At 45.0% G+C, this 21,619-nt stretch overlaps 1 protein-coding gene across 4 annotated transcripts in view; it reads left to right on the forward strand.

Moving 5' to 3' along the window:
- Nucleotides 1-21,619, forward strand: part of AGAP1 (ArfGAP with GTPase domain, ankyrin repeat and PH domain 1) — a 378,138-nt gene that overhangs the window by 52,566 nt on the left and 303,953 nt on the right. For all 4 annotated transcript variants that reach the window (XM_060282347.1, XM_060282348.1, XM_035139158.2 and 1 more), the window contains 2 exons: nt 1,296-1,381; nt 13,240-13,381. In XM_060282347.1, coding sequence (XP_060138330.1) covers nt 1,296-1,381; nt 13,240-13,381 — 228 coding nt within the window. The remainder of the gene's footprint in view (nt 1-1,295; nt 1,382-13,239; nt 13,382-21,619) is intronic.

The raw sequence follows: 21,619 nt of genomic DNA on the forward strand, positions 1-21,619 counted from the left end.
AGTAGGGGGGAGATCGACCTCCGTTCTTTTTAATCTCCTCCCTTGGCCAAATTTATCCCTAATTAATCAAGTTTTACTTACAATGTCCAGATCTTGTAATCTGCTGAGTCTACACGTCCCCAGAATGCTCGATCTGGGGTTCATCTGGGGGGGCCACGTCGCTCATGTGGCTCCCCCCCTCTTTTGTGCAAGGGTCCTCGGAGACCGAGGTATCCCTCACCGAACGTCAATGGCGGCAGACTGGAAGTCCCAAAATACTTAATATCTAAATGGAAAAGTGATTTAAATGCTATGAAACGCAAGGATACAATCCTATAAACACTTAGCTGGCAGTGCGTCTCACTAAGGTTCATGATAGTTACTTCTGCATTGTCGGTTACCCTCTTCATCCCTGGTCAACATAGCCCAAACTGTGTATTTACAGACTAATTCCCTGTTCCTTCAACATATGAAGGTCACATGGGTTTCCAGTGTAGCACAAGTGCCTTCACTTTCTGAGGCATTGTTTAAATCCATACTGAGACTTTCAGCAGGCCAAATTGGGTAATCCCTTCTTAGTCTATTACACTAGAAAGCCTGAACATATTTTCGCATTATTTTCACTCTGTCATGTGAGAGAAAGCATGGTGCTTAAAATGTTATTTGATTTCAGAGGAGTTACCACTGGATGTTTAAGCTTGAGGTACAGCTGTGTGTGTGGTTCCCCTGCACCCTTTTGTTCATGTGCTAAATACTCTCCTTTCAAGATAAATTCCTTGTGCAGATTAAAAATTCATATACTTAGTCATTATCTAACTAAAACCTACAACAGATACTGTTATAGTAAATTTTCTTTTTTGTCTAACACATGTAGTAGTAGTAGTAGTAGTATAGTTTTTCCTGTAATAGATATCATTTTCATAATGTATGTTTTGCTTTGTAGAACTAGGCTTCTCTTGATTAAAACTAAAAGCTCAAGCAACTGAATGCAGATGTATGAAGAGAGTGCTCACACAGCTAGTTTGTTCATATTTTAGAAAATTAGTTATTACTCATTTTTTTGAAACCTGAGAGCCGAATAAAAAGTTGGATTGTATGCCTCAGTTATTTTGAATGGGCTAGAATTTTTTATTCAAACTGAACTATAACACACTGGAACATGTCTTTCTTTGTTATCTTCTCTGTAGCATTCAGTAAAATATTAATAGCTGTAATGCCACAACATGTTTCAGAGAAGTAGGAGTAGTTTTCCTCAAGAAAAGCCTTTCTTATTCTGTGTTTGTAACTTTTCTGTAACTAGTTGTTTTGTGTGACAGGTGGGAGATTCAAGAAGGAGATAGTAGTTGATGGACAAAGTTACCTGCTGCTGATTAGAGATGAAGGTGGTCCTCCTGAGGCACAGGTGAGCACAGTGTTTAATTGATATTAATAGAATGAAAAATTGGTGACAAATGCTACACCGTTATGTCAGAGTGTAAACTGGTAGAATCAGTGCTTGCTCAATGCTGTCAAAATAAAAAAAGTTCTTTCATAAAGCTACACCAGAACAAGCCCTCACAGCCCGCTTCCCACTAAACAGCCCCTGAATTTGCCAGTAGGAGCATAACCTCCAGCAGCAGAACCAGTATAGTTCAGATTAATGATCTGAAGAGCAGATATTATATGATTTTCTTACCCATCACAATGCTTCCCCCTGGGCCTCTTTCTGCTGTGCTTCTGCACCCTCTTTTTGTTGTTCTTCAACTCTCTTCAAGTGGATTTGAGGGTGGAGGTGCAGGCTCGCCTGGGTGGGGAGTGGGGGGAGGATGGGATCGGGATAGGTCATGGGTCGAGACGGGGTGGGGGGAGTCACAGGGATGAGCTATAGCAACGTGTGGCTGGGTACTGCTAGTTTTAAACACATTCTACTCATGTGAAATCACCAGGCAGGCCCCACAAATAACCCAGAGTTGCATTTTAAATAAAAGGACACATTTTACTCATGTAAAAACATGCTAAGTCCTGGACAGTCCACGGGCTGTATTTAGAATTCCAGGAAAGATTCTAGAGCAGATCATTAAGCAAACGGTCTGAGCACCTAGAAAGGAACGCTGTGATCACTAAAAGTCAGCATGGGTTTCTGAAAAATAAGTCATGTCAGACTAATCTGATCTCATTTTTTGACAGAATTACAAGCTTGGTAGATGAAGGATATAGATGTGGATGTAGCCTATCTTGATTTCAGCAAGGCCTTTGACAAGGTGCCCCATGATATTCTTGTAAAGAAGCTGGTAAAATGTGGGCTAGACAATGCTACCATTCAGTGGATTTGTAACTGGCTGGCTGGCTGACCGAACCCAAAGGGTGCTCATCAATGGCTCCTCTTCATCCTGGAGAGAAGTGACTAGTGGGGTGCCACAGGGTTCTGTCTTGGGCCCAGTCTTATTTAACATCTTTATCAATGACTTGGATGATGGGCTTGAGGGCATCCTGAGCAGGTTTGCAGATGACACCAAATTGGGAGGGGTGGCTAATACCCTAGAGGACAGGATCACACTTCAAAATGACCTTAACAGGTTAGACAACTGGGCCAAAGCAAACAAGATGAATTTGAGCAGGGAGAAATGTAAAGTACTACACTTGGGCAAAAAAAATGAAAGGCACAAATACAGGATGGGTGACACCTGGCTTGAGAGCAGTACATGTGAAAAGGATGTAGGAGTCTTGGTAGACCACAAACTTGACATGAGTCAACAGTATGATGCAGCAACTAAAAAAGCCAATGCAATTCTGGGCTGCATCAATAGGAGTATAGCATCTAGATCAAGGGAAGTAATTGTCCCACTGTATTCCGCTCTGGTCAGACCTCACCTGGAGTATTGTGTCCAGTTCTGGGCACCACAGTTCAAGAAGGATACTGACCAGCTGGAACGTGTCCAGAGGAGGGCAACCCAAATGGTCAAAGGCCTGGAAACAATGCCTTATGAGGAACGGCTTAGGGAGCTGGGTATGTTTAGCCTGGAGAAGAGAAGGTTAAGGTGTGATATGATAGTCATGTTCAAATATATACAAGGATGTCATATAGAGGAGGGAGAAAGGTTGTTTTCTGCTGCTCCAGAGAAGTGGACACGGAGCAAGGGATTCAAGCTACAAGAAAGAAGATTCCACCTAAACATTAGGAAGAACTTCCTGACAGTAAGAGCTGTTCAACAGTGGAGTTTGCTGCCAAGGAGTGTGGTGGAGTCTCCTTCTTTGGAGGTCTTTAAGCAGAGGCTAGACAGCCATCTGTCATGAATGCTTTGATGGTGTTTCCTGCTTGGCAGGGGGTTGTAGTGGATGGCCCTTGTGGTCTCTTCCAACTCTATGATTCTATGATTCAGGTGTGCACAGACACAAACATGTCATAATAGCATACACATTAAATACCCAATAAACACGAGAGAGAATGAGTATGAGTCATGTCCCATATTTTGGCATTGACCCTATTTAAGGAGCTTAAGATCACTGCCTTGTCATGGCGAAGGGGCTTAAATAACTTGGAGAAGTTATGTTTTGACCAAACGTGATCCACCTGGAGAAGGAATTGGCAAGCCACTCCAGTATCCCTGCCAAGAAAACTCCATGGACAAAGACAACAGGCATATAAAAGCTATGACGCTGGAAGATGAGCCCCTCAGGTCGGAAGGCATCCAACATGCTACAGAGGAAGAGCGGAGGACAAGTACAAGTAGATTCAGAGCTGATGAAGCGGCTGGGCCAAAGCTGAAAGGTCGCTCAGTAGCGGATATGCCTGGAAGCGAAAGGAAAGTCCGATGCTGTAAAGAAAAATATTGCATAGGAACCTGGAATGTAAGAGATTTTACTTTCTTGGGCTCCTTGATCACTGCAGATGGTGACAGCAGTCCCGAAATTAAAAGACGCCTGCTTCTTGGGAGAAAAGCAATGACAAACCTAGACAGCATCTTAAAAAGCAGAGACATCACCTTGCCGACAAAGGTCCGTATAGTTAAAGCTATGGTTTTCCCAGTAGTGATGTATGGAAGTGAGAGCTGGACCATAAAGAAGGCTGATCGCCGAAGAATTGATGCTTTTGAATTATGGTGCTGGAGGAGACTCTTGAGAGTCCCATGGACTGCAAGAAGATCAAACCTATCAATTCTGAAGGAAATCAGCCCTGAGTGTTCACTGGAAGGACAGATCGTGAAGCTGAGGCTCCAATACTTTGGCCACATCATGAGAAGAGAAGACTCCCTGGAAAAGACCCTGATGTTGGGAAAGATTGAGGGCACAAGGAGAAGGGGACGACAGAGGACGAGATGGTTGGACAGTGTTCTCGAAGCTACCAACATGAGTCTGACCAAACTGCGGGAGGCGGTGCAAGACAGGAGTGCCTGGCGTGCTATGGTCCATGGGGTCACGAAGAGTCGGACACGACTAAACGACTAAACAACAACAACAAGATATCATAGAATCGTAGAGTTGGTACCCCAAGGGCCATCTAATCCAATCTCCTGTAATGCAGGAATCTATGACAGATGGCGACACTACCTCTGCTTTAAAACATCCACCACCTCCAAAGGTGAACAGCTCTTCCTGTCAGAAAGTTCTTTCTGATGGTCAGTCAGAATCTCCTTCCTTGTAACTTGAATCCATTGATTCGTGTCCTTCCCTCTGGAGCAGGAGAAAACAAGCTTGCTCCATCATCCATGTGATAGCCCTTTAGATATTTGAAGATGGCTATAATATCTCCTCTCAGTCTCCTCTTTTCCAGGCTAAACATAGCGAACTCCTTCATCGGTTCCTCATGAGACTTGGTTTCCAGACCCTTGATCATCTTGGTCGCCCTCCGTTGCATACATTCCAGTTTGTCAATATTGTGCCCAGAATTGGACACAGTATTTCAGGTGTGCCCTGACCAAGGCAGAATAGAGTGGCACTGTTACTTCCCTTGATCAGAACACCATACTTCTGTTCATGCAGCCTAGAATAGCATTAGCTTTTTTTGCCACTGAATAACACTGTTGTCTCATGTTCAGCTTGTGGTCTACGACCCCTAAATTGTTTTCACATATATTAATGTTAAGCCAGGTGTCCCCCATTTTATATTTGGGCAGCTAGTTTTTTCTGCCTAAGTGCAGAACCTTGCATTTGTCCCTATTGAATTTCATTTTGTTAGATTTGACTCAATTCTTCAACCTGTTAAAATAATCTTGAACCCTGATGCTGCCTTCTGTGACATTGGCCTCCGCTCCTAGTTTGGTGTAATCTGCAAATTTGATGAGCATCCCCTCCACTCCTTCATCCAAGTTGTTGAACAACAATGGGCCCAGGAAGGAACCACTTGTCACTTTTCTCCAGGATGAGGAAGAACTGGTAGTGAGCACTATTTGGGTTTGGTCAGTCAACCAGCTACAAATCCACCTAACAGCTATCCAGTCCACAGTTTACCAGCTTCTCCACAATAAGATCATGGGAGACTTCGTCAAATACCATACTTAGATCAAGATCCGCTGCATCCACAGCATTCCTCTGATCTACCAAGCTCTAAATCTCAAACAATATGTGAATGTTCATAATGGGGCCATTGTTTTAGCTGTTTTAACTGTTCATAATTTGTGTGGGTTTTTGTAGCTATTTGTTTTTGTTGAGGAAAGGGAGATGTGTCTTGGAGGAAAGGAGCTATGCAGGCTGTGAGGGATTACAGTGGTTTGGGGTTAGGAGGAGCTATGAGTTGAGAGGTGGGGCAGGCTGTGTAAAGGGCACATCACACAGGCAGCTAGTGACTGCCTTCTGCAAGCCCTTCCTCCAATCTGAGGAATTGCGGTTGTTTCATCAGCCAGCCTTTGAACCTGAGGCAGCTGTTGTTGAATGCCCATTCAGCTTTGAATATACATTCATGATCTGATGTATATCACTGAGACCTGGGTGAGTGAGCAGAGTTCAGTTAGTCTCTCTCTCTCTCTCTCTCTCTCTCTCTCTCTCTCTCTCTCTCTCTCTCTCTCTCTCTCTCTCTCTCTCTCTCTCTCTCCAGTTGAGGGAAAGGATCTAGAGTATGTGTTTTTGGCACTGGGCAATTGGGTCAGATTACAGAGTTTGTTGGTTGGTTTACTTGCTGCCTAGCAGTCTCTCTATCTGAGCTGAGAGAACTGGTTTCGGAGGTGGTGTGGAGAATTCTCAGACTGCTGGTTCAGGGAGACTTCAACTGATGCCTTTGTTGCATATCTTTAAGTGCCAGGCAAAATGATTCCTCTTCTCTCAGACTTTGACTGATTAAACAACCTATGGCCTTTCAAACTGTGTGTGTGGGAGTGGTCATTGTTTTTGTTTGTTGTTAATGTATTTTTGTTTTTGTATTTATATTTTAAACTGCCATGTCGTCTTCAGATAAAGGGTGGCTAAATAAATAAATAAATAAATAAAAAGGACCTACAAATAAGGACAAAAAGCAGTTTTGTAATTCCATACCAAAATATATGTTACACTTGTAAAATGCCAGACACATATGTCAAGAAACAGGATGTGAAAAAATCCAGTTTATAACAGAATGACATTTTAATACACAAAAACTGATATTCTACATAGCAGTGCAATAAAAACACTTACACAGTAAACATCCAGTCTACTGGATATTGATTATAATTATTCACTGCACTGCAGAAATATACTAAAAGTAGCTAGTTATACTGTGGCGGATACCAGCCTCGACAAAGCATGGGTGTCACACTCAAATTGTGCATATCTGTTGTTGCTTCATTAAAAAAACCAAAGCAAAACACTTTGGGGGGGGGAATTGTGAAGTTTCTTTGTAAGCAAGGTGCTTTTTTGATTAGGAAATGTAATTAACCAAGAGTAGTTCTTTATGTGAGCAGGATATTTATGGTTTGAGTTGTGTTAAAGATTGTAGAATGCATGCACCCTCAGCACATCATCTGATAACACAGTCTACAATCCTGCTGCGTTCAGGGGTCAATAGGCCTGAAACCTGCCTCTTCACCCATGAGCTGAGGTCACCCTGTGATGCCAATTGATAAATAGTTTGGCATGGGTTGGGAAAAATCCCCCATCCCTGTCCTAAATCCTTGATATCTGAAACCACCCACTGCATATCAGTATTTGCTATCACACTCCTAATAACAGAATGGTGTACATTCTAAAATGTCACTTGAATTATTTGACACGAGTCCAAATACATAGGGGGTTGGTACCATCTGGTATATTACCTAGTCCAGCATATGCTAGTGTTTGTTTGTTTTTTAAAAAAATATTATGTACTGATCCTGTGGAAGAGTGCAGTGGGCTGTTGCAGCACCATGGAGAGCTCCTATTAAGCTGAGCCTACTGATTTTAAACAATTGGTAGCATGTCTACTCCTGAAGAAGCTACCCTGGGATTTATAGCAGCTATTGCCCAGTCATAAATACAAGCTTCTTGGGTAAGTTGGTGGAGAGAGTGGTGGTACAACAGTGGCAGGAGATCCACTGGACTGACAGGCCTGAATAGTTCATTGAGTCTGGTGGAAAGCACCTGGGATTGCTCCGGTTTCTGATCTTAGGAGCCCTGGTGTTTTAAAATCGGGTTCAGTGAGTCCCCTGATCACTAGTATTGGTAAGAGCTAGGACTGGATCTGGCTCCTAGCAATAATTTTGAAAGACAATGGGTTAAAGTTGAGGGGGGAACTAGCTGTTGTTTATTCTTCCTTACCTTTTCCCCTTCAGTAACACCTTCCTATCAACAGTGGTTGCTCTCAAATAGCCAGTGAAATAATATTACAGGGTTAACGCGGGTGGCGCTGTGGGTTAAACCACAGAGCCTAGGGCTTGCCAATCAGAAGATCAGTGGTTCAAATCCCCACGACGGGGTGAGCTCCCATCGTTCAGTCCCAGCTCCTGCCAACCTAGCAGTTTAAAAGCACACAGTGCAAGTAGATAAATAGGTACCGCTCCGGCGGGAAGGTAAAAGGCGTTTCCGTGCGCTGCTCTGGTTCGCCACATGACCTGGAAGCTGTAAGCCGGCTCCCTCGGCCAGTAAAGCGAGATGAGTGCTGCAACCCCAGAGTCATCTGCGACTGGACCTAATGGTCAGGGGTCTCCGAAGTTGCCTTCCGTGTTGGGGGAGGCAGGCGGGAGGCGGCGGTGTTCTCCTTTCGCTAGATGAATGCCCCGATTTTCTGATCGGAGGTTTTTATGGCCACTTTCGCAAGACGAAGCGGTGGCCATAGAAAACCTCGTCGTATAGCGAGGCAACCTCCGATCAGAAAATCCTTTCGTTAAGCGGAATTTTCGTCTAGCAGGGCATTCGTCTAGCGAGGCATCACTGTATAACAAACTTTTGAGTAAAGCCGTTCGGTCATACTAGATTAATATGTACATATAAAGTATGCAACATGCATGAAGGGAACAGGATATAAAGTATGCAACATGCATGAAGGGAACAGGATATTTAATAAAGTCTTCTACACATTTAGCAAGTGGAGCAGTGTTTTATTCTGATCTTGAAATGTTGGGCCTGCTAAGTGGAGGCCATGTCTGGCTAGAACCTTAGGGTATGGATTGATCAGAAAACTAATAACTTGTTTGCTGATTGTTCCTTTATTTTGGGACACCCCCCCTTCCCCTTCATTTTTTGGGCAGATACTTTCAGTTTTATCAAAATGAGGGTTTAACCCTGGCTGCCTTGCTTCACTGTTCCTCCTACAGTAATAATTTACTCTGGTTCATTTGAATCCTGTAATCTGGAACTATTGTGATCGCCACTGAACTATCGGTTGCCATCTCAATAGAAGTGTGTTCAACATCAAAGTGCAGGGGTAACACTGTTTACTCTTCTAAAACACAAGGGTTGTTGTAGTGCTAGAACCAAACCAGTTGGCTTAGAAGTACCGGGAGGGAACACTTCCATCCTGCAACTACCTGTGCCACCAAAAAGCCACTCGAAAGGGACATTGGCAACAGGAAAATTCCCTTCCTTGAATTTTCTTAAGTTAACTTAGGAACCATGCCTTTGTGTTAATGTTCACAATCATATGGTTTCTAGAGCACGTGTGTTCGGCATGTTTCAGGGTGTTAAGAGTTACATAACATGACATGCTGTCCTGGCATTATTCTAGTAGCACATTTCTGTTTCACTCTTCTGATTTGCTGAGGACAGTACAGTCATACCTTGGGTCTCCCGAACGCTGCAAACTTGGCAGTAAGTGTTCCAGTTTGCGAATGTTTTTTGGAAGCCAAAGGTCTGACGTGGCTTCCGATTGAGTGCAGGAAGCTCCTGCAGCCAATCGGAAGCTGCACCTTGGTTTTTAAACGTTTCCGGAAGTTAAAGGGACTTCTGGAACGGATTGCGTTCGAGAATCAAGGTACGACTGTATACAAGATTTCCTTCTCCACTGTATCAAAAGGAAGCTCTTGTGAGGCAGATTAGGCCAGGAGATGGTGCATGGTCTAAGGTCTCCCATTGAGCTTCAAGACTGAATGGGGGTTTCAATCTGAGTTAAAGCTGCTACACTGTTTTTGCTCCCAAAGTGGCATAGACTGCAAGTGTATGTGTTTAGATAGTCCTCTGTTGTGGGTTGACTAATGGTGGTGGATATAATTGAAAGGATTACATATTATGTATTCTCCCTTGCAAATGGTATCCTCGTCTCTTACTGTACATACATACATACATACATAGGGGCTGAGATCCAACATCAGCGGGACAGGACAGCACTTAGCTGTGCTCCCATCAGCAGCACCACTGCAGCTTACCAGGAGGGGAGGCAGTGGGGAGGTTGGTGCAGTGTGATTGTGCCTGTACCATGTGGCAACCCCTCCTCCAACCAAAGGAACTGTGCGTCTCCTATCAGCCAGCCCTTAGGTCTGTGGCTGCTGCTTCTGGTGTTGAATGCCAGGTTGACTCTGCATCACTGAGACCTGGGAGGGTAAGCAGGATGCAGTTGCTTTCACCCAGCCATGCCCACCTGGGTACATGGTACAGTATCAGGGCAAACCTGAGGCTCAGGGCAGTTGCAGTGGTCTATAGCAGGGGTGGCCAACTCCCAAGAGACTGTGATCTACTCACAGAGTTAAAAACTGGCAGTGATCTACCCCCTTTTTTGGAGTTTGGGTCAAAGTTGTTGAGTTTTTTCAGGGAGGAGGTAAGGGGAGCCACAGTTGTTCAGCTTCCTGGAGGGGAGCCAATGATCTACCAGTGATCTACCACAGACATCCAGTGATCTACTGGTAGATCACGATCTACCTGTTGGACATGCCTGGTCTATAGAAATGCCATATATCTACCCAGGCTCTCTGTCCAGCTGAGAGAAGGGATCAGAGTATGTGCTCCTGGTGTTGGGCAGTCAGGACACATTAGGGATTCTACTGGTTTACCTTTCACCTCGGTGCCCAGTAGTCTCCCTGCCTGTGTTGACAGAGGACTACCAGACTACTGGTTTGGGGGGACTTCCACATCCATGCCGAGCCAACTGGCTCTGGGGTAGCTCAAGACTTCATGGCTGCCCTGATTGCCATAGGGCTGTCCCAACTTGTCCCTGGCAGTAACATATGTGGCAGGCTGCACTTTGGACCTTATTTTCTCAACTGGGCAGGAAGAGGGTGATCTTGACATTAGTCTCTTGTTGTGGTCATATCACTTCCGGTTGAAATTCCAGCACCTTTTCCCCTCTGCAGAGGCAGGGGACATAGGAGGATGGTCCAGCCTCAAAGGCTGATTGGTCTAATGGGCTTCCAGATGGCTCTGGGGGATTTCCTGGCTGATATGACTGGTATTTCTGTTGAAGCTCCATCTGGTCAAGGATACCCTAACTTCTTTGATTTATGCTCTGGTAACATCTAAGTTAGTTTATCTCAGGGGTCCCCAAACTAAGGCCCGGGGGCTGGATACTTCCCAATCGCCTTCTGAATCTGGCCCGCGGACGGTCTGGACATCAGCATGATTTTTCATGAGTAGAATGTGTCCTTTTATTTAAAATGCATCTCTGGGTTATTTGTGGGGCATAGGAATTAATATATTTTTTTCAAAATATAGTCCGGCCCCCCACAAGGTCTGAGGGACAGTGGACCGGCCCCCGCTGAAAAGGTTTGCTGACCCCTGGTTTATCTCAACACATTATATATGGAGCTGCCTCTGAAGACTGTTCAGAAACTAGCTTGTGCAGAATTCAGTGGCCAGATTGCTCACTGAGGCAAGATGGCTTGAGCATTTAATGCCAATTCTAGCCTGACTGCACTGGCTGCCAGTTAGTTTCTGGGCCCAATTCAGAGGTGAGTAGCACCCTTTGCTAACATTCACAAAATTATTAAGTGTCACTAAATGTTTACAAAAATATACCTTCTATTGGGGAATAACTTGATGACAGGTTAGATCGCAACGAATAACCCGTTGACAATTTTGGTCACCGCTTGGTTTCAGTGATGTATTGGGTGAGAGTGTTGAACTAGGACCTGGGCGAAAAAGGTAGAGCTGCCATATACCTGGATTTTCCCAGACACCACCGGGATTTCAAAGGCAGAAGTGACATCCGGGGGGGGGGGATTTCCGGAAGGTGGCGGTTTGCTCTGGATCTTCAGCAAGTAAACAAACAAACAAACAAACAAACAAAAACCCACACACACTTTTGTTCTCATTCACCTTTCTGGAGCTAGAAGAAAGTCCTGACAAGATAAGATCTCTGAGGATGGAGGAACTTGGTCAGAGGTGACACTTGTTTCCAGATGGCAGGGCAGCGGGTGCACCTGGTCCCCCTTCCTATCTTGACTCCCTTCGATTGAAAATGGTGTTTGCATTGCTATGGGCTCTGTTCCTTGAGGGTTCCCATCACTTACTCTCTTCCCCGCCAGGCATGGCACTTCGCCTTCAGCCGTGCCAAGAAAAGCAGCGCTGGGTCCGTGTGTATGTGGCATAGCATTGGCTGCTCAAGACCCTAATAATAATAATAATAATAATAATAATAATAATAATAATAATAATATATTATTTATGCCCCACCCATCTGGCTGGGTTTCTCCAGCCACTCCGGGTGGCCTCCAACAGAAAAATAAAATACAATAATCTATTAAAAATTAAAAGCCTCCCTAAACAGGGCTGCCTTCAGATGTCTTCTAAAAATCTGGTAGTTTTTCTCTTTGATATCTGATAGGAGGGCGTTCCACAGGGCAGACGCAACTACCGAGAAGGCCCTCTGCCTGGTTCCCTGTAACTTGGCTTCTCGCAGTGAGGGAACCGCCAGAACGCCCTCGGCACTGGACCTCAGTGTCCGGGCAGAACGATGGGGGTGGAGACGCTCCTTCAGGTATGCTGGACCGAGGCCATTTAGGCCTTTAAAGGCCAGCACCAACACTTTGAATTGTGCTCGGAAACTTACTGGGAGTCAATGTAGGTCTTTCAAGACTAGTATTATGTGGTCTTGGCAGCCACTCCCAGTCACCAGTCTAGCTGCCGCATTTTGGATTAGTTGTAGTTTCCGGGTCACCTTGAAAGGTAGTCCCACATAGAGCGCATTGCAGTAGTCCAAGCGGGAGATAACTAGAGCATGGCCCACTCTGGCGAGACAGTCTGCAGGCAGGTAGGGTCTCAGCCTGCATACCAGATGGAGCTAATAGACAGCTGCCCTGGATACAGAATTGACCTGCGCCTCCATGGACAGCTGTGAATCCAAAATGACTCCCAGGCTGCACACCTGGTCCTTCAGGGGCACAGTTACCCCATTCAGGACCAGGAATCCTCCACACCTGCCCGCCTCCTGTCCCCCAGGAACAGTACTTCTGTCTTGTCAGGATTCAACCTCAATCTGTTAGCCACCATCCATCCTCCAACCGCCTCCAGGCACTCACACAGGACCTTCACCGCCTTCCCCCAAGCGCTGATCTGAGAAACCTAACTGGGATTATCATGCAGAATTACAGGCTTTTAGCCAACAGTTACATGAGGAGCTTTCACCAATAAAAATGTAAAAAAAAAATCGTGTAAAAATCGTGTATAAAAAGCTCCACAATTTGGGGGTGCCCCTGCTTTTTACTTTTGGAAATATGGCAACCCTAGAAAAAGGTTCAAATCCTATTCAGCTCATTGGGTGACTTTGCGCTAGACACCATATTTAAGCCTGGCCTACTTCACCAGGTTGTTGCGATGATACAAATGGGGAGAAGAACCATGGACACTATCTTGAGCTTCTTGGATGAAAGATGGGATATAGATGTAAAGAAGTGCTAAATATCTCTCATGTTTAGAGTCTGGTGTTTTAAAAAATATCAACAAGAATTGTTTATCCATGTTCTTTTCCTGCAGTTTGCCATGTGGGCGGATGCTGTTATATTTGTCTTCAGCCTAGAAGATGAAATTAGCTTCCAAACCGTGTACCACTACTATAGCCGCATGGCAAACTATCGCAACACTAATGAAATCCCAATGGTACTTGTGGGTACTCAGGGTAAGTGTTGTCTCATGTGCCACATATCTTTCCTTGAAAAATACTTCATTTAATTGTTTGGCCCTTGTTCTTTTACAGTCATACCTCAGTTTAAGTATGCTTTGGTTTGAGTACTTTCAGTTTAACTACTCCGCGGACCCGTCTGGAACGGATTAATCCACTTTCCATTACTTTCAATGGGAAAGTTCGCTTCAGGTTAAGTACGGACTTCCAGAACCAATTACATTCATACTTCGGGTTAAGTACACTTCAGGTTGAGTACTCCGCGGACCGTCTGGAATGGATTAATCCATTTCCATTACTTTCAATGGGAACGTTCGCTTCAGGTTACGTACAGACTTCCGGAACTAATTGTGTACTTAAACCGAGGTACCACTGTATTTTTATAAGTAAGTCTCTTGAGAGAACATTGTTGATCTGTTTACATTGGTACCTAGGAGACTTCTAAGAGTGTTCTAAGATTTTGTTTGTAAAACACCCTTATTCAGAATATGTTTTATGTCTGGTCAGTGATGTTTAATTTCTGAGGACTGGGAGCATTTCTTCTTCTTCTTCTTCTTCTTCTTCTTCTTCTTCTTCTTCTTCTTCTTCTTCTTCTTCATTATGTATGTATGTAGGCATTGCGTGTGCAGAGGTCACAGGCTTTCTCCGTAACCGCTGAACCGTAATGTAACAAATTTGGCCACAATGTACCTTGCCCATCAGGGAGGGATCTGGCATGAAAAAATGATCAAAACCCCACAATTTTCACACCTAAAATACTGATTAAACGCAAAAAAGTGGCGCGCAAATTAGGCATCACCAGCAGAAGCTCTGAAGACTCCAGCAGCATCCAATAGAAAGGCAGACTGCACCCTGTCACCAGCAAAAGCTCTGAAGGGCGGTGCCAGATAATGACATCATCAACCAAGCAACTGAAACCACCAAGGCAGCCATTACCAGACCCCTAGGCCCCTGCCAGGGTTCTAGGCCCCTCACTAGGCCCGGGGGGAAGGGCAAGCGCCTGGATTGCAGGCTGCAGCACGGCCTTTGTTTTATGTAGGCCCCTGCCAGGCTGCCAGGCCCCCACTAGGCCCGGGGGGGGGGGAGAGGGCGAGCAGCCGGATCGCAGGCTGCAGCACGGCCTTTGTTTTATGTAGGCCCCTGCCAGGCTGCCAGGCCCCCACTAGGCCCAGGGGGGGAGAGGGGGAGCACCCAGATTGCAGGCTGCAGCACGGCCTTTGTTTTATGTAGGCCCCTAGGCCCCTGCCAGGCCGCCAGGCCCTCACTAGGCCCAGGGGGGAGGGCGGTGGTGGTGGGAGAGGGACAAAACAATTTAACAAAACCCAATCCACAAACAAAAACATACAAAATACACAACAACACATACCAGAATCTCTAAAACCACACACCACACCAACTACCCACACTACAAATACACCACAACACACAAACACAAAACACCCACATCTTAAACCCTACCCACTACTGACCCACAAACAAAAAAAACCCTACAAAACTAAACAAAATACCACCTTAATAAACAAACGTCTAAAAAAACCAATAAAAACCCATTAAGCCACATCTATCTATCTATCATCTATCTATCTATCTATCTATCTATCTATCTATCTATCTATCTATCTATCTATCTATCTATCTATCATCTATCTCTATGTAACAACTGCATGCGGGAGAGGGGGAATCACAGGAATAAATTGAGGGTGGGGAGAAGACAGTAAAAACCACAGGGATAAGCCGTGGGGGGGGGGAGGGGAGGAAGGGACAGGAAACGTCATGAATCAGAACAGGGTGGGGGAAATCACACTTTTCAAAATTAAAAACATAAATAAAACTACCAAACCAGACAAATGAAAATGCACAATCATAAGAAGACCCAAAAAATAAAAACCATTAATACAAGCACAAAGTTGAAACATCTGGAAAAGCATATTACATCAAAACACTAACCAAAAACAATTTATGCAACCATTACCATTCAAAACACAAATGACATTAATAACCCCCCCCAAAAAAAATCCACAGCAAGGCGTGGCCGGGTCAGCTAGTTTTTAATAAAAATCTCAAAGTTTTCAACATATTAAATCAATAAAACATTAGCCAGGCAATGTTCCTCCAGCCTCATGAGAAGCCTCTTCAGTAGGGCTGGTGAGTGTAGGCCTCGCCACCTAGGCCAGGTGGAGAGGGCCTTGCAGGGAGTGGCCTTAACACTCACAGCCGCACGATGTTCCTCTGGCCTCATGAGGAGGCTCATTCTTCCTTTTGTCTGTTTAGGACTTTAGGCAAAACAATATGTTTACCAAGTCTGGAACATCAAGATAGGCAATTTTTTTTAATAGATGCAAAGCCAAGATGTTCAAATTTCCAGTACCATTTAGCTGAGTAAAATATATACAATAAAGCTAATTTAATAATAATAATTAATAATAATTTATTTATACCACGCCATCTGGCGGAGTCTCCCCAGCCACTCTGGGCGGCTTCCAACAGAACAGAACATTAAAATGTAATAATCTATTAAACATTAAAAGATTCCCTAAATAGGGCTGCCTTCAGATGTCTTCTGAAAGTCTGGGAGTTGTTTTTCTCTTTGACATCTGGTGCGAGGGCGTTCCATAGGGCGGGTGCCACTACCGAGAAGGCCCTATGCCTGGTTCCCTGTAACTTGGCTTCTCATAGTGAGGGAACCGCCAGAAGGCCCTCAGCATTGGACCTCAGTGTCCAGGCAGAACAATTGGGGTGGAGACGCTCCTTCAGGTATACTGGACAGAGGCCATTTAGGGCTTTGAAGGCCAGCACCAACACTTTGAATTGTGTTCGAAAACGTACTGGGAGCCAATGTAGGTCTTTCAAGACCGGTGTTATGTGGTTTTGGTAGGCTTGACATTGAGCTCTAACCCGTGTCTGGTCAGATTCAGATTGAGTTGTCCACCACCGGCGCTCTAGCCATCTCGCCAATTGTTTCATTGCCCTCAGATCCGTGGAAAACCATGGGGCTGTCCGGGCTCTATGCAATCGGAGAGGGCGCTTTGGAACCAAACAGTCAATAGCCCTGGTTAACTCCACATTCCAGCGGGCCACCAGATAATCAGCTGAGAGGCCATCAACATGAGATAAAGCACCCCCTACCACTCTCTGGAAACCATTAGGATCCATTAAGTGGCGGGGGCGGACCATCCGAATCAGTCCCACCTCCCTGCAGAGGGGAAGGGTCACACAGAAGTCCAGTTGCACCAGATAGTAATCACACCATGGCACTTCTTTAGTTTCGCTTTTACTTAGTGTCAGATCACCAACATCCATAGAGGTGAACACCAGGTCCAAGGCATGTCCATGGCTATGAGTTGGGCCAGACCTATTCAGGGACAGCCCCATGGAAGCCACACTTTCCACTAAGTCCTGAGCGGCCCCTTGTAAGGTCGTGTCAGCATGGATATTAAAATCCCCTAAGACAACCAAACTAGGTGTCTCCAGGAGAACATCCGCCATGACCTGAAGCAGCTTGGGCAGGGAATTCTTGGTGCAGCGGGGAGGTTGGTACACCAAACGGAATCCTGTACTGCCCCTATTGCCCAACTTCCAGAACATGCACTCAAAGAACTGGGTCTTCCCAATAGGATACCTGATGCAAACTAATGACTTCCTAAAAATCACTGCAACCCCCCCTCCCCCCCACAACCTGGGTTGCTGTGCGTAAGAGAAACCTGGTGGACAAGCAGCGGCAAGGACAGGCCCATCTGCTTCATCCAACCAAGTCTCTCTCACACATGCCAAGTCAAGTCCTCCATCCATGATCAAGTCATGGATGGCAGTGGTCTCATGGATCATTGACCTGGCATTGCACAACAGCACCTTCAAATCATGTGGGTATCCCTTGCTGATTCCAGCAAATATTAATTATATTTGCATTTAGTATTTCTGCATTATGGTACTATGGTACTATGCGATTATGTGTTTACAATAGCATCGCATGTTGGATTTTTCTTACCCCCTGTCACCCTAACATAAAAGCTCTTGGCCACTATTTTGAAGCATATAAGAAGAACTCTCATTAGTTCCATGATTATTAACTTAACTCTCTTGGATGTGATTTAATTTGCACCAAATTTTTGCCTCTGCCCTTGTTGGCTTCTATCCTTGCTTAAAGCCTCAATAAAGCAAATGCTGTTTGAGATTGGCCAGTGTAAGATACAGGATTTATTTTGTTTTGTGTTGTTTTTTTAATTCTGAAATTTGATGGCAAATTGGATTTCTATAGACCTTGAAGATTTCAGTTCAGGTGCCAGATTAGAGCAAGATTCTATTTAGTGCATCCCAATGGCTTTGATCCCCAAATCCTACTGTGCTTTCTTGTACTTGTACTTTTTCGGCAATTACTCCTTCTAAGCCTGCACAGTCTATCTGGAATTGATTTTGGGGGAGGCGAGAGGAACTTCAGATGGGTTATATAGGCATCTCCCCCTCTCTGTTCAAGCAGAGTACATTCTTGACTGAACCTTCAGTTTCAAACAGTAACCCACCATTGGGAAGCTCACAAGTGGAACAGAACCTGAGTGTCCATTGCTTGTTTATAGCATTTGACAATGAAGGCGAATTTTCCATACTCCTTCAGGGCGTATCTAAAGATATTCCAGTACACTAAATATTAAGTTTTGAGTAGTGATTATTCTTGATTCTTCTATGTTGATTTTTAGACTGAACTTGGAGTGAGAGAATGAGCTGCCCAGCAGGGGGGAAATGAATATACCCTTGTCAGTTCATGGAGTGCCAGTATTTTGGATCAGTGGGACAAAATCTTACATTTTGGCATGCTCTTTTCTGCTTTAGAGCAGCTTTGAGAATTACCAAAAATATTGTGCAACCTGGTTCTTTCAGTTTCTTTTGATCTGCTTGACCTTTAGGCTAAGGCAAGAGTGAGCAATACCAGGCAACTTATTAATCTTTACCTTGTTGCATTTAGACAATAGAGTTTGCTTGTTTATAGAGTTGTCTTTAGAATCTTAATGAGCTCATAAAAAGTACGTTCTTAGTTTAGATCAGGGGTGTCCAAACTTTTTTCAAAGTTCATTATTTTATGCAATGTTGAAAAATGATGGTCTTGAGCTGTGTTTGTGACAGTTGCCTTTGGAAAAGTTGCAGCTTTGTTCCAAAGGCCTTGAGGTGTGAATAAAGCTGGCTCACTGCTGCATCTTTCCCCTGAAGACTCGTGTTCAGTACATTCAGATGCTTTGTTATGTCAACTGAAAACCCCAAATCAGCCAGCCAAATAGGATCAGATAGTTCTTGCATCGGTTGTCCCTTTGTTTCCAAGAATTATCCAATTTCCTTTCTGAGAGAGTAGAAACACTGCAGTGCAGACCCCCGACTGAGCCATCTTACATTGTTGTGATATAAAACATCTTCGTATTCAGCTGGTGGTGGCACAGGGCTTTAGAGCAAATAAAATTAATAGTCTTTAGCACTGGTTTCATAACATGATCATATTTGAGATGTTGAGCACAGAGAACTTGTTGATGAATGATACAATGGAGTTTAATAGCTTTGCCTCCTTCTTCGATCACCAGCCATGGAAGGTGCCCCTTCAGTAATAATCCCAGTACCTTTATGGCGGAAATAACAGAAACAAACAAATATTTTCCTCTTGTTGGTCCGTAAGGCTCTGGAGGTTAAGTAACTCTTCAGTCACATTCATTTCATTGTCCACCCCTCTCATAAAAATCAGCAACTGAGCTGTGTCAGACAGGTCTGTGCTTTCATCACAGGCTATTGAAAAGAAGTCAAAATCCACTCTCTTGGACATCAGTGGTCTCTTAATATCTGATGAAATTCTCTGTGCTACAGTGTTACAAGCCAGGCAAACTTGTCTCAGGACAGATATTCTCAGCCATTTTCATAACACATTCTTTGATAAATTCACCCTCAGCAAAAGATTTGTAATTTTTAGCAATTAACGTTGCCACCTCATAGCTCGCCCTTGTGGCATTTTCATTTGACTCATGGGCTCTTGTGAAAATTTGCTGATCTGACATTAAAACAGCTTCAGGTTGCTTACACTTTTCACTGTGTTGGCTTGTTGTATGTGCTATGTCTCGACTGCTAGTGTCTCTTGATATTAAATTCCTTATAAACAGCCACAGTCTCTTGATATATGAATAAGTCTGTCCTGAAAAGTGCAGTTCCCAAGCACAGCCTTCATGAGAGAGGAGTGACAAGAATTCTGCTCAATATTGATCCAGTTAGAAGAGTAAAAACTTAAACATGTTGCAGGATTCCCAAAAAGTAGACCAGAGTCAATTGCATTTCATCCAGCAGAGTTTACTACTGCTACAGAAGGTAAATGAGCATAGTGGTCACAAATCCATACATTCAAGATTTGCACTGTCCATAAGAAATCCAGTTGCAGCAGACTTAACCTAAACTTACAATAACTTACAATAAGACTAACACCTTAACACTTAAGCATACACAGCCCAGAACAAGTAAGGAGGTAGTACAGAATACTTGGCTAGTTTAGATGTATTCAAGTCTCCAGGGCCAGATCAACTACATCCAAGAGTATTAAAAGAACTGGCAGAGGTGATTTCAGAACCACTGGCAGTAATCTTTGAGAATTCCTGGAGAACAGGCGAAGTCCCAGCAGACTGGAGGAGGGCAAATGTCCCTATATTCAAAAAAGGGAACAGGGAGGAACCAAACAATTACCGCCCAGTCAGGCTGACATCAATACCAGGAAAGATTCTAGAGCAGATCATTAAGCAAACGGTCTGTGAGCACATGGGCGTACCCAGGATCAAAACTAGTGGGGGCAGGCAAGCCATGGGGCCCGGCCATGCCCCCCAGCCACCTGATTGGCTGGCTGGCGATGACGTGGCCTGGATCCCCCCAGGAGGTGTGGTCAACATCCACGCCCCCGGAGGGGAGGGGGTGGTCATCCCGAGAGAGAGAGGCGGAGAGCAGCCTGGCGAAGGTGGCAGGGAGGAGGAAATGTGCGCACGCTCTCCCTCACACACAACACAACTCAAGCACTTTCTTGCCGCCGCTCCTCAGACTCACCCCACTCCACTCCTGCTGCAAACGCCAAGTTGCGACTACCGATTCCCGCTGAACTTCCCCACAAGTACAAGGGCGAAGAGGGCGAGAGGAGCCATTGCAGCAGGCTCCTCTAGCTAGCCTCTTCCTCCTCAGCATGGAGCAGTCACTCCGGAGCCTGATCCTGTGGCAGAGGCGACCGTGGCGAAGCGCACACACACACACACCCTTCCCCGGCGAAGCAGCTCAGGAGCCAGGTGGGAGGGGAAAGAGGCGGTAACGCGCGCCTCCTCCTCACGTGATTGGCTGGCTATGATGTCCACGCCCCCCGGAGGGGAGGCAGCGGTCACGTGGTTCTCCGCAACCACTTTCCCCCGCCAGCCATTTTTTGCACTGAAAAAAATACCTAGTGCGATGCTACAGCTCGCAGTGCGAGCTGTAATTTATACCTTCCCCCCCCTTCCTTTTTAGCTGCCCCCCGCCCCGGGTATGTCCATGTGTGAGCACCTAGAAAGGAACACTGTGATCACTAAAAGTCAGCATGGGTTTCTGAAAAAAATAGGTCATGTCAGACTAATCTTATCTCATATTTTGACAGAGTCACAAGCCTGGTAGATGAAGGGAATGCTGTGGATGTAGCCTATCTTGATTTCAGCAACGCCTTTGACAAGGTGCCGCATGATATTCTTGTAAAGAAGCTAGTAAAATGTGGGCTAGACAATGCTACCATTCAATGGATTTGTAACTGGCTGACTGACCGAACCTAAAGGGTGCTCATCAATGGCTCCTCTTCATCCTGGAGAGTAGTGACTAGTGGGGTGCCACAGGGTTCTGTCTTGGGCCCAGTCTTATTCAACATCTTGATCAATGACTTGGATGATGGGCTTGAGGGCATCCTGAGCAAGTTTGCAGATGACACCAAATTGGGAGGGGTGGCTAATACCCCAGAGGACAGGATCACACTTCAAAATGACCTTAACAGATTAGACAACTGGGCCAAAGCAAACAAGATGAATTTTAACAAGGAGAAATGTAAGGTACTACACTTGGGCAAAAAAAAAAATGAAAGGCACAAATACAGGATGGGTGACACCTGGCTTGAGAGCAGTACATGTGAAAAGGATCTAGGAGTCTTGGTAGACCACAAACTTGACATGAGTCAGCAGTGTGATGCAGCAGCTACAAAAGCCAATGCAATTCTGGGCTGCA

This window comes from Zootoca vivipara, chromosome 1 (assembly GCF_963506605.1).
Source record: "Zootoca vivipara chromosome 1, rZooViv1.1, whole genome shotgun sequence".
NCBI lineage: Eukaryota > Metazoa > Chordata > Lepidosauria > Squamata > Lacertidae > Zootoca > Zootoca vivipara.